The sequence below is a fragment of the Hippichthys cyanospilos genome, chromosome 21 (assembly GCF_059441005.1).
Source record: "Hippichthys cyanospilos isolate Australia breed blue-spotted pipefish chromosome 21, RoL_Hcya_1.0, whole genome shotgun sequence".
Lineage (NCBI taxonomy): Eukaryota > Metazoa > Chordata > Actinopteri > Syngnathiformes > Syngnathidae > Hippichthys > Hippichthys cyanospilos.
Genome location: NC_142389.1, coordinates 1,054,500 through 1,070,984, shown reverse-complemented (window position 1 = coordinate 1,070,984; position 16,485 = coordinate 1,054,500). Strand labels below are relative to the sequence as shown.

Sequence of the window (16,485 nt, the reverse complement as noted above, 5' to 3'; positions counted from 1 at the left end):
CAGGCTGCCTCGAAATTCTAAAAAGGTCTGGAATCCCAGCATATAGGCTTAACAAGAACCGGTCCGCAGGCCATAAGTTTGACACCCCTGCCTTAAAGCCTTAATTTAAAACCCTAACATTTCACAAAACTTTAAGATGAATCTCGAAATCCGACTTGAAAGCCGCGCTTTTTAATAGAAAAGCGATAAGATTGGTCCCGCCAAGTAGGACTTCCGCTATCAGCGGTATCGACGTTAGCGCCAGATTTCCCCGACGCCTCCCGCGAGCATCTCGCTGCTAATCAACACGCTCGCTTCATTTGTTTTCTATATTTTTAGCCACAACCCTGTGCTGCCACCAAAAAAAAAAAAAAAGAAAAAAACTGGTGTTTTATCAGATCCGAAAAAAAAAAAGCTGGTCTTATTACTGGAGTTTTGTTATCTGCCACATTCCCTGGGCGGCGGCGCGGCGGTGGGACCGGCGCTATCTGCGGAGCTGAGGAAGGCGGGAAATGAAATGACGGCGATTAAATCTGACCCACATGCTACGCGGCTGCGCGCCCAGCTCCACTTTTACGGCGCAGCTAGCATCCGGACGAAGCGACAATACTGGAGACCCGACTTTGGGCCCGGCGCGGTCGGGACCCGGCATTCGGGCCCCGGGCTCGGGTCGGGTCGGCGCTCCGAGGCCGCTGTGAAAAGCGCACCTGGCAAAAGGAGCCTTTCAAACACGCGGCTGTTTGTTAAACGCCACAAAGCGGATACAAGAAAAAAAAAACAACACAGAAAACATTTCTATCTCCGCGGCGAGATCAAAGGCAGCCGGCGATTGTCTTTTGTCCCGCCGGCGGGCGCGAAAGGTGCGCGTGCGCGAGCTCTCTCGGCGCCGTAATTACACGGCTGAAAATGCAAATCCACAATGTGCTTATTAATTCCATTCTGCCCGTTTCATGTGACTGACTGCACTTAATTAAATCAGATTGATTAGAGCCTTTTCGCTCTTTTTTCTTTTTCTTCTTACAACCACATAATTATGAGGCATGGAGCCACTTGAGGGGGACCGTAGCGCCGGGCCCGACCCGGCCCGGCCCGGCGCGGCGCCGCGCGTCTTTCTCCGCTCGCCTTGAAAGCCTCCGCTGGGAGCCGCACTCCAATCACGCTAACTTTTCACTCTGATTGCCGCATTCAAACTTCATTAATTGCGCGCTCATTCCGGTTAGCTAGCTAGCTAGCTAGCGCCGGGCCGGGCCGGGACGGGCTCCAGAGTAGGGTTGGGCCATATAACCCAAAAATACAATCGTCTCAATCGTTCTGGTACCATTACGATTATGATCCCGCGGAAAATATTCAAAGGGAAATTCAAAATCGGTTTCGGTATCAACTCAACGTTTTGTCTCGGATTCACTCGACATCCAAATTTGTGACATCGCCCGTGCTGAAGGCTCGGGTTCAACGGCCGGTCATGTGACATTCACCTGAGCCTTCAGCAACTTCAGCCCCGTGTGCCAACATTCATTTTTATTTTCTTAATTTATTTAAACGTATTATTATTATGACAGTATTTGTAAGTCTCCAGCCTTGAAGCCTTGTTTATATACTGCTTGTTTTAAAAAAAAGGGCAAGAAATAGACATTTGATCATGAATAATCGCGATTAATCGTGGTGATTTCAATATCGAGCATGGATGGATGGAGATGAATTGCCAATGTTTTTTTTTTCTCCATTTTTCTCCCCGCGGAAGCAAAAATGACGACGCCTATGGAGCGTTTCCGTCTCGGAGCTTCCGAATGATCTGGAGCCGGAAGACAAAAGTGGGGGTGCATGGGGGGGGGTTGCGTACATCACTGCCGTCCCTCCCCCTCATCTCGCTCTCACACACACATGCATTATACACTTAATAAAATATTAACTAGATGTGTTTTTTAGTGCTGCCAGCTGCCCTGACATCTAGCTGATGGCTTCACACTTTCGCACAAGCGTGACACTACTGCGCTTCCCTGCCCCCTCTGCGACCTTCTTCCAGCTGTTTAGAAAGTGCGTGGGGAAAGGGGGGGGGGGGCGTGAATATTCCCTCTTCAATTCCCATGCTGCACACATTCATAAAGAGCACCTCATGCTAATGCCTTCAGCCTCGGCTAAAAGGCGGGCCGGCGGCGCCTCTCGTCTTTTTTACGGAGCCTGCCAAGTGCCAAACGACCATCAGAGAAAAGGGATTCTTTTTTTTGGTAAACTTAGCGTAACTGAAGAAAAAAAAAAATCTCTCGTTTCGCATTTTCGACCGTTTGATCCTTTATTTTTAAAATCACAAAAAGCGACATTTTATCGGAAAAAAACAAACATACGATCGGGAAGAACGCTTGTGGCTTTTGTGGTGGAGCTGCGACTATTTGGAAAAATCTGCGCTACAGCTAGCCGCTAATACAACTTCTCACCTGCTGCGTGCATTCATCCATTTTTTTCTCTTTCTGTCTCAATAATCTAAAAGCTCTGCAAATTTCGTATCCTGGTGTCTAAGTAGCCTTTTAGGGCCACACTTGGGGGGGGTGCAATTTACTGCTAGCGTAGCATTACAAGAGTGGCGCTGTTAAGCGAATACCAGCTCTTTGCTTTTCACTTTCCTGTCCCCGCTGGCGCAATTATCCACTGGGCCGTCAAACGCTGGCTGACGCGGCTAGCTAGTTAGCGGTCAGGATGCTTTTTTTGAAGCGGGGATTCTCGCGAAATAAACGTCTACCGGGAGCGGGGGCCAACAAGAAAGTTAAGGATGGCGCGGCGTATTTATGCCCGTCGTAAATGATTTGATTTGCATTTTTTTTTTTTTTTCTGCACAGCGATAAACACTCTCTCCTATTTTTGCTAATTGTGAAGGGGTTAGCCATGCATTACACAGATGAGCTGTACGGGGGCCATTTAGCATTAGTGCCTCCATGCATCTTAATGAAGTGATAAATTCTCCGCATACTAATAAAGCGGCAGCGCCATATATGAATGAGATGCTTTCCGCGAGGGTGGCGGAAGAATGCAAATGGAGAGTGCGCCTTACGCAGCGTGCCGGTGCGCATGACTGCATTTTTGATGCGCGTGTGTGTGAGCGCACTGTCTAATTGATTCATTCTTAAACATGACCCCCCCGAAACTCCCTTGGTAGTTAGTGCTTAAAATAAAAAAAAAAAAGATGAATCCGCCGCAGGCAGCAGATTCACCGGTTGACGCGGAAATTCGGCGGATCCATCTATCGTGACAAAGATTCTTTTTATTGAAGCAAAGATGTTCGATACCAATTTTTTTCAGACCGATACTGATACGAGTGGCCGGCTTTTGAGTATTCGGCCGTAGTGGCAACACCACTCATCGGTGAAATAGTCAATAATAATAATCATAATTTTCCCAAGAAGAGCTCCCGACAAACAAACGACGAGGCTGGGACGCAATTTGGGGAAAAATCCGTCGCGTGGAGAAAATTGACGAAAGGCCGCTAATGCCAGGTCATCAAAATAGCGGCCGCGTCGTGCCCGCTCTCCTCCTCCGACGAAAGAAGACCCCCCCCCCCCCCCCCACCTCCTCCCACCCCCACCGCACTCCGGCCCCCAATCCATCTCGCCGCCGTTAGCGATGCTATCGCGCTAGCAACACGGATGACGATCCGGAGGCGGAAGGTGCTGATCAAAGATAAATTTCCCTCCCCGCCTCACCTCCCTTTAATTACGCCATCTGTGTCGGAACGCGGCGAGAAAGTGTGTGTGTGTGTGTGTGTGTGTGTGTGGGGGGGGCTGCTGCTGCTTAAATGGGGAGGACATTTTGAGCCTGATTTCAATTGATGGATTTTTTTATTTTTAATTTCCTTAAATGGGTACAAGCCAGTAGGACGGGACCAAAATTCACATTTTACAAAGGAGAAATTGACAGCGACCTCATTTTTCTTTTCAAATTAAGAGCAAATGAATTGGAACCTCGACCAAACGATCGCTCAATTGTGTTAGTTACTCTTATGTAAGTTTTAGACGGATCTCTTTTTTTTCTTACCCGAAATGCTTTGATGTAGAGGATACTTAGCTGAAAAAAATGGGGGTACTTTGCTGAGAAAATGCTTTGATTTAGAAAGCACTAAAAAAATAGTTCATGGGGGTACGCCGCTGAGAAAATCTATGACTATAAGCCGTGACTATTTTTTCACGCCTTGAACCCTGCGCCTTATAATCCAATGCCGTTCTTTTACTTGCCACCAGGGGGCAATCTCCCAGTAAATAGAGGGTGACACCGTGGTGGTATTGATTTTGAGTTTGAACTTGCTACAAACGCGATCAGGCATGTTACTGTTGCGTTGGCGCAGTATTCCACCAATCTCAACGCGCGGGTGAGGAAAAGACGTCGACGCTCCTCTTATTGGTAAACGCGCGGGCATGTTGGGCCCGCGCTGAAGGCGTGGCGTTGCTGCGAGCAGGCCGTTTGAAAACAAAAAGTTTCCAATCAAAACCAACATTGAAACGAGATATTGCATGCATCTATATTGAAGAGCAAAAGAGTCATGAAAATGTTTGAAGAAGAAGAAGAAGAAGAGCCCCCCCCCCGCCTGTGCCAGATGTGGCGCCCTGCTTTACGAGGCGGTACCAGCGTGCCCAAGAGGCGCACGCCATTAATCTCCTCCTTGGGGGACGCCGAGATTACACTTTTAAGAGCCCCCCCCCCCCTTTTTTTTTTATTCCCGGCATCATCAATCGCCCCATCTGCCTTGCCATAAAGCCTCCACCTTTCTGCAGCACTCCTCCGCACTTTCTTCTGTCACTTGGTCTAATTCATCGGTGCGCCCCCCCCCCCCCCCCCGCCCCCCCGCCCCCACCTGCCAGCTGTAAAGCCATTTCACGGGGGGCTGCCTCCCTGATCACACCATTATGATTATTGACTGTATTAAGCCAAGATGGCAGCACGTTTTAGAAACCCCCAGCACCCAGGGGGCACCCCCCCCCCCTCCAAAAAAAGCAGGGTGAAGATCTCTCATCATATCAGCAGATACCACTGGCATGTTTGATATGTGAAATTTCCCCCCCAAACAATATCAAATTATTTTCAAGACATATTTTTCATTAAAACCACAAGAAAATAAGAGCACTTTTTTCAGTTCAGCCGATACGGTATCGGCGGCTGTTGTGAGTATCGATACCGCCAGTGTTTTTGATACACCAAATTTCCTGACACTGACAAGTATTTTTTAAAGAAAGACCTATGTGGCCTTTTTGTAAAATAACTCTTTAATAAATAAATATTTTATAAGTTACTGGTATCAGCCACTATCGTAGCGATACCTTGAAAAAAGGACTGGCATAAGCCCGATATCAATACCTGGCATCAGTACTCAAGCAATCTTTAATGTAGGAAATGTTGGAGCTTCGCTACGCTATTTAAACGTATTGTAAAAGATTTCCTTAACAAGTCTTCTCACTTGCTAAACAAAGTTATTATATTATATTGTGTGGTATTGTGATGTATTATATTGTTTTATAAATGTAATTGATGTTATAAACAAAGTTATGGTCTTGAATGGGAGTACACCAAAAAAGGCAGATTTTTTTGGTTCACTTTTTTTTAGTTTGTTTCTTTTGTAAAAAAAAAAAAAATAATAATAAAACATATATTTTAAAACCGGAAATTATGGTCTGGTCTGAATGGGAGAGTATAACATCACTTTGAATAAAGGAAAAGACGACTCACCCACACAGCAGTCATTGCAAGAGACCAAGCGTGCTTGCTTCAAGCTGATCGTTGGAAGCCTAACACAAAACATAAAAAAACAACAATTAAACGTTGAATATGGAACACCGATAAGCCCACTAGATCGCTTCAGCTCACACAAGAATAAGAATAAAAAAAAAAGCCTGTTAGCTTGACGCTAACGTGCCATGGAAATAGCAATAGAATGGCCACTAGGGGGCACTCTTCACAAGCAAACACAATCGGGCGGGTTACTGTTGTGTTGGTGCAGAATTCCGAGGATGCGAGTGTGTCGATGTCATGCTGAAAATAAAATATGTTGGTGCCGCTTTTATTTGTAAACATGTTGAAATGTTCAGTCTGTAAAAAACTTTTCAATAAAAACAAAATTGAGGGATTTCATGAATATATTTGAAGATTGACCATTGAAGAGTATGTTAGCCTAATGCTAACATGCCATGGAAATAGCAATGGAATGGCTAATGGAAGTTAGCATGGATATTGCAGTCATCTAACATTTATTTACTCCTCACTAGCTAAGCTTAATTGCATAGCATGTGGAAAACACATCGATTTTTTTCCCAGCACATTGCATCACAAAAAAAGAAAGTCCGAAGCGTGGATCATGCCAAAAGCCTTTTAGGCAAAAAAAAAAAAAAAAACAACAACAAAAAAACAAAAACAAGCCGGCCGAGGTTGCCAAGACGGAAGCCATTACCGGCGGGGGGTGCAAAGACGCGGCGAGCGTTACTTAGCGGCGAATTTTTGTGGCGCGGAAACGCAGCAGCGCGCCAACGCCGTCTGGACAAACAGCTGCCGCAGCCGCGCTCTTTTAGGAGCGCTTCCAAAAAAAAAAAAAAGAAACATAGACAGGGGGCAGAGTAAACAAGACGTTTGGCTGAGATTATTATGATCTCTTTTTTTGATTTTGCTTAGTTTTATTATCGAACCCAAATTGGGGGTGGGCAGGTAGCAGCCAATTTCGTTTCATCCGTTTTAATGCCCTCCAAACCAGGAAAATTGAAACTCGAAAAAAATGGACGGATTAATACATCATTAAAAAGATTGGCAGTTCGTCTACATATCTTGGAACTTTGGGACAGAGAAGAAAAAAAAAAGTTTCGGAGTGTTTGCCAGTTTCGGAGGTTTTGCCAGTGACGCAACAAGTAAAATGTGCGTTTGGTGCGTGAAACTTGCCAGACGCCGGCGTGATGTCACGTCTGCCGTCGTTATCGCCGGCGTTCTGTCAACGGCGGCCGATAACCCGCCCCCCCCCGGGGCCCCGCGTCACACACGGCCTTTTCTTTTTCACGGCGAGCCCTTCGCTACGTCGGGTCGGAGGTCGAGAGCGGTCGCCGCAAAAAAAAAAAAAAAAAAAAGAAAGAAAGACCTCGGGGCTAAACGTTTGATCTTGGCCGGCCGCGTCACAGACCCGCATTGTTTTTCTTGCAGCCGGGTCCGAGGATCACGGTAAGACTGGCAGCTGCGGCGGCGCCGGCTTGGGAGCGAAACAGCGACAAAATCGGGGCTCACGAAATCTGGGCCGGACTGGGAGACTTTCAACGCAAATGGCGCAATTTGGACATTCAAAAGCTTTTCAAGAAAAGAAGCGAGCAATCTGAACCGCCGTCCGAGGAACGCCGATGGCGCAACTTACGGATATGAGCAAGAAAATACGAAGAATTTACAGGTGAGACGGATTCTGTTTTGCTCTAGTTTTGACATTGTCACCAAACTGGCATAGAAAATAGCAGAATTTGACCCGAAAATGAAAGGCAGGTACGCTGGCGAGTTTTGTCGAAGAAGTCGAGCGAAACGCGCCTTCAGGATATTCTAATCAAAGAAGGGGGAAAAATTCCTTCGGAATCAATCACCCCCCGAGCGTCGGCCTGGATCTCCTGCTTTTCCCATCAAGCCGCCTGAGCGCTTCAGCAGACTCGCTGGGAAAAATCAAACGCCGTTTCGACGGCCGCGATTCCGTCGGCTTGGCGTCCGCACCTCGGGTAAGGTTCCGACTCTCCTCCGACGCTTTCCGTTCAGCTAGCTCCAAATAAGTTAGCGCTGGATTTCAACGATTTCAATTTCTGACTTTTGGCTCACTTTTGTCCCATATTTTGCGGCGTGGGAAATACGCCGTGTGTGGAAATAGCTGCATTTTGCTTATTTGATGTTGAAAAAGAGAGTATTTGCATTCAACTATTGCAGTTTTTTTGACTCTTAGCTTAGCATGCTAAGATCTGAACATGGTAAATGGTCACATGCCCCTCCCACATCTTGCAATGTGGGCAGTATGCTTATGTGTCAATAGCTAACAAAGTTTGTCATTTTCTATGATGAGATCATTTAGAAGTAGAAAAAAAAATATGGCTCATATGCCAAGTAGCCCCCAGCTAGCATTTGCATCCATAAACTTTTTTTGCTAGCGCGCCGTCACCCGACGAACTCTGGAGCGTAAAAGACGACGCGCTGCCGGTTTCTTTTGGCGCCCGGAAGTAAACAAAGACTATTTAGTGGCTAATAATGCTTAACGGCCTATTTCAGCGGCTACATCATGAACGTAAATGCGGACTGCCCTCCCGAAAGCGGGCGGGCCCGTTTCCACCTGACGGTAAGCGCCTCCGATCGTTAGCGGCGGCGGCTCCCCGGGGTGCTCGTAACGGGTCTTTTTAGTGCGGGCGGGACCGCAAATATGCCGCCGCATCTGCCGAGCTCCCAACAGATTGCGGAGGCGTTAAGGAGAAGGCCCGGATTGTTCCCGCCCCGGCCGAACGCCGGGCCGGGCCCGGACCCACCCGGCGACCGCGCCGGAGATCCGGCGGCCCTCCGCCGGAGATTTGCCACGGCCGGCCAAATGGCGCCGAGTCATCGTTGGACCAAAGTGGCCAAAAATGAAAAATGCGAAGGTGGGAAATACCATTCATTTCATACTTGTCTTTGAAATGATTACCTATATGAAAAGAGCTCAGTAAATAAATGAATAAATATTTGTGCAACCGTGTCAAAATATTATTGAAAAGCTTCACGCAAGACATAAATGAAAAGGTGTTAAAAAATTGTCATTAAATGTCAATACAACCAAAAAAAACAAAAACAAAAATCAATCCAAAAAAGTGAAAAAAAAAAATGTGTGTGTGTGCATAGAAATAAAATGTTCCAATTAAAAATTCCCCAAAATGTTTTCAAAGCGCCAGCTCAGTATGAACATGCATTTTTTTTTTCAATGAATGCATTCGATTAAAAAAATCCATTTTACCAAACCGGCCAAAAGAAGTAACTGCAAACGCTTTCAATTCCATTTGGATCCAAATGAAAAGAAGCTTTAGCGGGTTTTACGCTTGGCACCGATTCAAAGTGGCTCATTTTGTTAGTTGGGCTAAGCCCCTCCCCCGCCAGATGCCCCCGAGCGTGAAAAGCAGGTGGGCCGGGCAGCCTTCGGAAGACTACCTCGCGGGGTCGCGCCCGGCCCGGCCCGGCCGAGGGCCCCGGGGGCCGCCATCTGCTCGCCGTCTTCTCGCGACGCTGCGGCGCGCCATCGTTTGGGGGAACACCTGTGTCGCCCCAATGTTTTGGCGCCGGAACACAAAGTGCCTATTACGCAACCAGCGACCATTTACTCACCGGCGAGAACCCTAAAAATAAATCAATAAAATGCCAACAGGCATTTCCACAAGAACGGGATGGAAATCTGCCGACGTGACTTTCAACTTGGCGTCCGTCACCTTTTTCTTCATCTCCTTCACCGGCGGCCCGGTAAAATACGTCATCGACGTATATGGGCGTCGATGGCAGCGAACGGAAACCCTTGGATCAGAAATAGCCCAATTCGTTTTCAAAAGAAACCCTACCGCCGCTCGGCTCAACCTCAGGAAGTAGCGGGAAGTAACCTGCTACCCCGAAGAGGGAAAAAAAAAATAATCACAAATAGGATCCCCGCCGTGCCTTTGCAGAATAACGCCGCAATTTACTTGCGGCGGGCGTTTATTGTTGATGACTTAGCCTGGGCTTTATGAGCAAAAAGTGAGCAATCGGAAGCGCGAATGCACTTTGGACGGCCGCTGAAAGGCGCAAATGACGCTTTGTGCCACTGGCGATGATGACGTCCATTACATTATTTCTGGAAAGACGTTTCCATAACATGTCGCTCGCGCGGATTCCACTCGCCCGCTGCAACCAGTACCTGCGCCGATGCATTAAGATGAAAGAAAATCGGGAATTTTCAACGCCGCGGCGCGCCGGACGTTTGCGAGCGTCGGCAAACTTCTCGCCGTCATTCGTTCAAGGTCGCAAACGTTGGAATTTTGTACATTTTGAGCAAGAAAAAAACGTTAAAACTGTCGGCAAAACCTTTAGCCAACTTTTGCCATCCAAAAGCGCGTTTGCTGTCGTCGCTAACACTTGCGAGCATTAGCAAAATATGGGCTTAAGTTTGCCTGTTCTAAATTTTAACAGAAATTCCGACAGATAAGGAAAACGCAACAAATTATCGTTCAAATACAACGCCAACAACGAAAAACAATAGGGTTAGGGTTAGGGCTAACCCTACAACGCTAACCCTAACCCAAAAAAAAACAAAAAACCTTAAAATTGTTGACAAATGTTTGGAAAACATTTAGCTAACTTTTACGATGCAAACGCGTGTTTGCTAGCGTCGCTAACACTCGCAAGCATCGGCAGAATCGGGGCTTAATTTTGCCGGTTACAAATTTTAACAGAAATTTCGAGAGATAGCAACAACGGAATGATCCCACCAAAAAATTGTGAATTCATCTAGATGACAACGTAAAAAAAACGTCCCAACAAATGTTTTAAGCGTTGCGCACTTTGCACCCGTCGCGGAAATCCCCATCACATTTTTGGACCAGTTCCAACGTTCCCCCGCGGGGGGCGTAAACCCGACTTATAAAGCCGACGTCAAAGCTAAGGTCCTGCGAGGGGGCCGTCATCCATCACGCCTTGTCGTAAGACGCGCTAAACGCAATCGCTTAAATCCGCCACATCTGCCGGCCGTAAAAAAATCAAGAAATAAAATCACACGCTACCTCGGCCAATTTTTCCTAACCTCAAAATACAAATTGCGCCGTCAAGCGCGTACGCGCTTAGCTAACGTAAGGGCTCCCACGTAACGAGCGCGCCCGCCGTAAATCAGCGGGATTGGAACGTCCGATTTTTATGGAGTGGCTTTACGGAGCCTTTGATTTATTTTATGGTCATTTTGAAAGCTTTATTTCTCCGTTTCGTGTCGGAACGTCGAAAAATGGCCGCCCCGCTCGGATTTGGTTCCGAACCGTTTGACAAACGGTGAAATTAGACAATAGAAAAAGTTGCCAAACTAAAAATCCACAAAAAAGCTTGAATTTCTTTGTTTTTTTTCCTTTTTATAATGTTTCTTTTCATCTAAAATAAATACATACAATTGATATTTTATTTGACTGGTTTGACCATAAAGGCTGAAAAATTGTAAATATATAATTCACAAGTTTTTTTTGTTTTTTTTTTATTTTAAAGAACTGTGTTTTGTTTAGCGAGATTAGCGAGTGAACGGGCGAGTGCGTGTCCCAAAGCTGCCGTTTGTCTGAAAGCTGCAAGCTGCTGCGTGCCCACGGGGGGAATAAGCCAGGGCCCGCTTGACCGCCGCCGACCCGGAGCCGCGGCGCACAGAGGGCCCGATGTGTGCCCCCCCCCCGCTTAAGGAGGTCGCCGCCTCAGTGTCTTGGCCCTACGCTAGCAAGATGCTAATGCATTTTTTCAATCCAAACAAGTTTTAGAAGCCCGCAAAGGTGTTTTCCAGGTATAATCAGTTTGGCTTCACCGAGTGCGTCAACGGCGCGAAAGGCGTTGCGCACGGGCGAGCGGCGGGGCGGGACGACCCCAGGCCGCGGGCTAACGTCCGCCTTCCGACGAGTCGGCCTTCCGGAAAGCGAGCGAGCTAGCGTCGCGTCGAAGGGATTGTTTGTTTTCGCCGCGCCCGGTCGAGAAACCGGAGCGAGCCGAGATATCGGATTCCGAAAAAAAAACAAAAAAACTCTGATATTTATTTGACCGTAAAAAAAAAAAAAGGCGAGGATATTGTCCGTATATGGGCGCTAAAGGGGAATTGGCCTGAAGTTGTTGCCTTCTTAAATCAACAAGGACATGCAATAAAGTGGTGACGGTCGCCCCCTCAATTGCGCCGGCGGAACAAAAAGCCAACGGCGTGAACATCAATCTCCCGGTTAACGAGGACGCCGCCGCAGAAAAGGGGCGGGGGCGGGAACATGACGGACGCTCCAAGAAGACGGAGGCCGTCCGTCTTTCCGCTTCCTCCGTACGTCTTCTTGGCTTTGACTGGGTAAACGCCGTTCATTCATCTTGGCCCCATGTGTGCCGCTTTGAATAATAACTTGAATTTTTTCCAGGACGTTTCACGGTATTTATCTGATCACGACGTTGAAATGACACTTCCGGCATGTTGTTTGCTGACGTCAAATAGAACGCAAACGTAGCCCGGAGCGGTTAGCAAGCGGGCGGGCGGCGCGCCTGAGCGCGTTTGCCAGGACGCGGGCGGGCCGCCCAAAGCCCCGCCGGGAAAGCGTACGGGCCCCGGAGCCGTTTTGTCCTTGGGTGAACGCGGGACGCGCGCGCAAGATAGTCAAGCAGCCGTGACTCGCCCCTTTTATAGCCTGGAAATGAAGCCGCGCCAAAGTGAATAATGGCCGGGCCGTAAAACGCAAATAGACGCTATAGCTTGTAATATCCATTACCTTTTAAGAGCGCCAGATAATCACTACACCTGCTTTTAACTGCGCCGTTATATTAAAAAAAAAAAAAAAAAAAAACCTCCGACGAAAATGAGGCAGAAAAGAACGAGGAGAAAAATTCAATCACAATCCAACAAAAAATTTTTATTCCCATCAAATGAAAGACAAAGTGGTTCGCTAGCAAATACAAAAGGAAAACGCACACAGACGCAAATTCGGTAAACGGAATAAGAGGACACGTCGGGACAACATTTTCAAACAGAGATGTCCAAACTTTTTTTCTTCTGAGGGCCGCAATCCAAACAATAATTTGGACACCGATGATCGAAAATAAGCGTGCGCGATGGTTGTTGTGGTAAACGGCCAATAAACTTGAAGGGTTATTACCTCGTTTGTTACAATACCGCGCCAACAAAACCGTAATATGCCTGATTACTTTTACAAGTGGAGAGTGCCCCCTAGTGTGGAGTAAAAGAGTTCAAAATCAATACTTGGATAGTGTCATCTTTTGTCTATCTTTGTCTACTAGGAGATTGCCCCCTGGTGGCTCCTAAAAAATACTTCACTTACGCCACACTGCTGGGATAGGTTAGCATAAAAAAATAAATAGCCTGAAACGTATGATATTTCTTTCATAGCATTGCAGGCCATGTCAATACAGTATGTACAGTATTTTCAACTTATGGCGACGGCCGCAAAAAATGTAAACCACGGGCCACAAATGGTCCTCGGTCCTTTTTTTGGACACCGATGATCTAAACAAAGCACGCGGGCCAATAAACTTGTAGGCGGACATCTTGAAGGTCTATCACGGCGGCTTATCCGTTCGTCGCTCGATAAGCGGAAGCTTTATCCTAACGCTTCCTTTGACACGCGGCTTTTGCCTGGAGGTCAAGGGTCACGGCGCTCACGGCGGCGGGATAAAGCAGGCGTTGATGAAAGCGGCGCCTCGTCGTCCTTAAGGGGACGCCGCTGTCTCGCATTCAAATGAAAGCGGCGCATTTGCCACGCTCATCCGGGTAGAAACGCGCCCGTCGCCATTCCGCGCACGGATTCCAATCCGGCACGCCTGCGCCCCGGCGGGGGGTGCGCCGGAACGCGGCGGAAAAGTCATCCCGTCTCCCGTGACGTGACGGGAGATCGTGGAAGACCGGCAATTAGGCATAAACCTGACCAAAAAAAATCCGGAATTCCCCAAATAGAAGACGCACGTGTGTAAAGGGCGCACCCTTAACTGCGGGGTCAAATTCTGCTATTTTCTATGTCATCAACACTTCAGTCGCATCTTTTGTAAATTCTTCATATTTTCTCGTGTTCATATCCGTTAGATATTTGTTGCGGGTTACGTGTGTTTCAGATATCCCACATTGTGAGGGGTCAGTGAACGCAGCGCCACTGTATGCACTCCAAACACTTGTTTCTGCTTTTCCTCTCGACGCAGCTCCAGTTCATTTTGTGTAACTTTTCGTCAAAGTCGAATGAGATCTTGCATAAAAGTAGTTTATAGATATAAAAAGGTGAATAGATTTTTTTTTTACTTAGCAAAAGACGGCGAGCCTCCATCTGCTTTTCAACCTCCCTTCAAAATAAAAGCATCCTGTGCCAGTGTATTGATGGCGACAAAACTCACGTTCTGCTTCAGGAAAGTCATCAACTGCTTTGCGGAATTCTGTACTAATGTCATTGATTACAATAAGTAATCAAGTACTAAATTACTTAGGTACTTAAATACTAAAGTAATCAACTACTTTAGGTCTGCCAATGCTCAAATACTCATCAAGTAAGTTATAATGAATGTCTTTTTGTGGTAAAGTAATTGATTACTTTTGTAATCTAATATTTAAGCGCATAACTACCGAAATGAATTCATCGAAAATGGATTAGTGCCAAAGTAATTGATGACCTTAGGTAATTAAGTACTAAATGACTTTAGGAACCTAAAAACTCAAGTGATCAATTACTTCATGTACTCAAATAATCTTCACGTAAGTACGTTATAATCGATGTCTTTGTGTACCTAAGTACTAGAGAAATTGATTACTTCAGTAATCAAATACTTAAAGGGACACTTTTATGTATTTTTAGACATTAAACGCTTGAAAAAGTTGGAAAAAATGTAAAGTAAGTATCTGGGATTGAATGTCTGGACTGTTAAAAAATATTGAAAAAGTAAAAAAAAAGATTTCTTTGGGAAGTGAAACTGTATGGCGGCCACATTTAGAGGCTCCTCCCCAAGAATGCCTTAGGTGGGCGTACCTAATGAAGTGTCCGCTTCCTGTTACGCAACGAAGTCCACGGCTGGTTTTAGTCCACGTCCACGTCCATGTTAATCTCGTTGCTCAGGTTGAGGTAGAAAAAGGCGTAGACGCAGACCACGAAGAACAAGATGGCCACCACCAGCAAGATGGCGTCCTGGCGAGACAAAAAGACATTTGAAGTGGCTTTAAAAACGTCACACTTTTTGAATCGCGATTGCGGATTTGACTTCGATGGCGTGTGAGGCTAGCGCATCGTAAGAAATTGCATTCGTACGAAACTGCGGGGGGCTCGTCTCAATTTAAGAGTGCCGTTGCAATCACAAAGCCGAAGGAGAAAAGTGACCCATTTTTGCGCCCCTTCTATTGTTTAATTGTCCCTTTGCGCGCGAGCGGCGGTCCACTTGACGACGAGTGGCGCGTTAAACAATCTTCATCAGCTCCATTTTCAGGAGGGCCACTCCGACGTTCCGCCGACGTTCTTTATCCCCCCCAAAGTCATTAGCGAACAAACTTTCTCATCAGCCGCGGAGAGCTTGAAGGGCCGACGCTGATTGGGGCTTGCTCCGCGACGCCGAGTCGGGTGGCAAACTGGGCCGAAAAAGAAAAAAAAATCTTCAATCCACAGCAGAACAACTTTTTTTTTACTGCCCGTTAAGGCGGTAAGCTAGTCGGGGCGGTCTGAAAAGTGTCTGACGTGGGGCAAATTTGGACCCAAGTCGGGCTTACTGTGTGATATCAAAGGAAAAGCGTACAAAAAAACACTAGGAGTCTAAAATCTTGCATAGATTGTCAAAACATACCGACTTTCAATATGCCGTCCCGTCTAAATTCTTGCAAATGGATATGGAAAGGTTCACCCTATAGGTGTCAAATTGAGCCCATGTCGGGCTCATTTACTGCCATTCAAAATTGAAAATATCGTCCATTTTGGACATTTATAAATGCCCGTGTTTTACCATGCATTTGCCCCCATCTCCGCAACGGCAGCTCACGAACATTAGAAATTTTTGTGTTGACACCCCAAAACCACCGGGTGGAGCTAGCGGCCAACTTATGACATTTGCAAACCTTTCAATGACTTCCATGATTGGCTTAGCCTGGGCAAAAAAAAAAACACGCCTACATTTTTATTTGGATTTCGAATTCCAAGTGTATTTAATACTCCCTCCCGCAAGCCGTTTCGGCAGCAAACTCAATCGAGCGCGTGAACTACAAAACAAACGTCGGATTGGTGGAATTCCATCATAGTCCACCTAAAGCTGAGTGGCGGGTTCGCGTGCGCGCGGCACGCGTGGAATTTGGCACAAGTCACCGGCGACCCATCGCGGTCACGAAATTCCCACCCGTCTCACACGCTCTCGTTTTCTGGCCGCGCTTCTCCGTGCCAAGCGGTCCAGACGGTCCCGCTAGCAGCGCAGCCGCCAGACAGGCTGTCCCGGCAGCTGCCGGCTCCTCGCGCCGCTACGTCGGCGCGGAGGGAAGCCAGCTGCCGCCGCGAGACGCCGGGACGAGCGCGCGACCGGCAAAACGCCGGAGGCAAACCCGAAAAAGCCAAAAGCAAACTTCCCCTAACCCAAACGGCTCCTTCGTTTGCCGTCTTACAAAAGAGGTCCGAGACCCCCCCCCCCCCAATCCATCCCTGGGGTATTTTTAATCCAGCGCTCTCCTTGTCTTCTTGTCAAAACATGAATAATTCACAAGCCGTATCAATATTTCAAGATAGCGACTCATCTAATTGGATTAAAGACCTGCTTAATGAGGCCCTGCCGAGCCTCCGCCACGCGTAGTTTGAAAAAAGAAAAAAA

The 16,485-nt window shown here is 47.1% G+C and overlaps 2 protein-coding genes across 5 annotated transcripts in view; both read right to left on the bottom strand.

Moving 5' to 3' along the window:
- The window catches only part of runx1t1 (RUNX1 partner transcriptional co-repressor 1), a 51,948-nt gene extending 37,194 nt beyond the window's left edge, over nt 1–14,754 (bottom strand). Inside the window, exons 1-2 of the mRNA XM_088405542.1 lie at nt 14,679–14,754; nt 5,686–5,744 (exon numbers count right to left, since the gene is read on the bottom strand). The gene's annotated coding sequence lies outside the window, so the exon portion shown is untranslated. The remainder of the gene's footprint in view (nt 1–5,685; nt 5,745–14,678) is intronic.
- The window catches only part of triqk (triple QxxK/R motif containing), a 60,561-nt gene that overhangs the window by 22,362 nt on the left and 21,714 nt on the right, over nt 1–16,485 (bottom strand). For 2 of the 4 annotated variants that reach the window (XM_088405547.1, XM_088405546.1), the window contains one exon: nt 12,546–14,834. In XM_088405547.1, the coding sequence (XP_088261673.1) occupies nt 14,727–14,834 (108 nt within the window). In that variant the 3' untranslated portion in view covers nt 12,546–14,726. Of the gene's footprint in view, nt 1–5,685; nt 5,745–12,545; nt 14,835–16,485 lie in introns of those variants that run through there. The other 2 variants (XR_015864058.1, XR_015864059.1) reach the window with 2 other exon arrangements.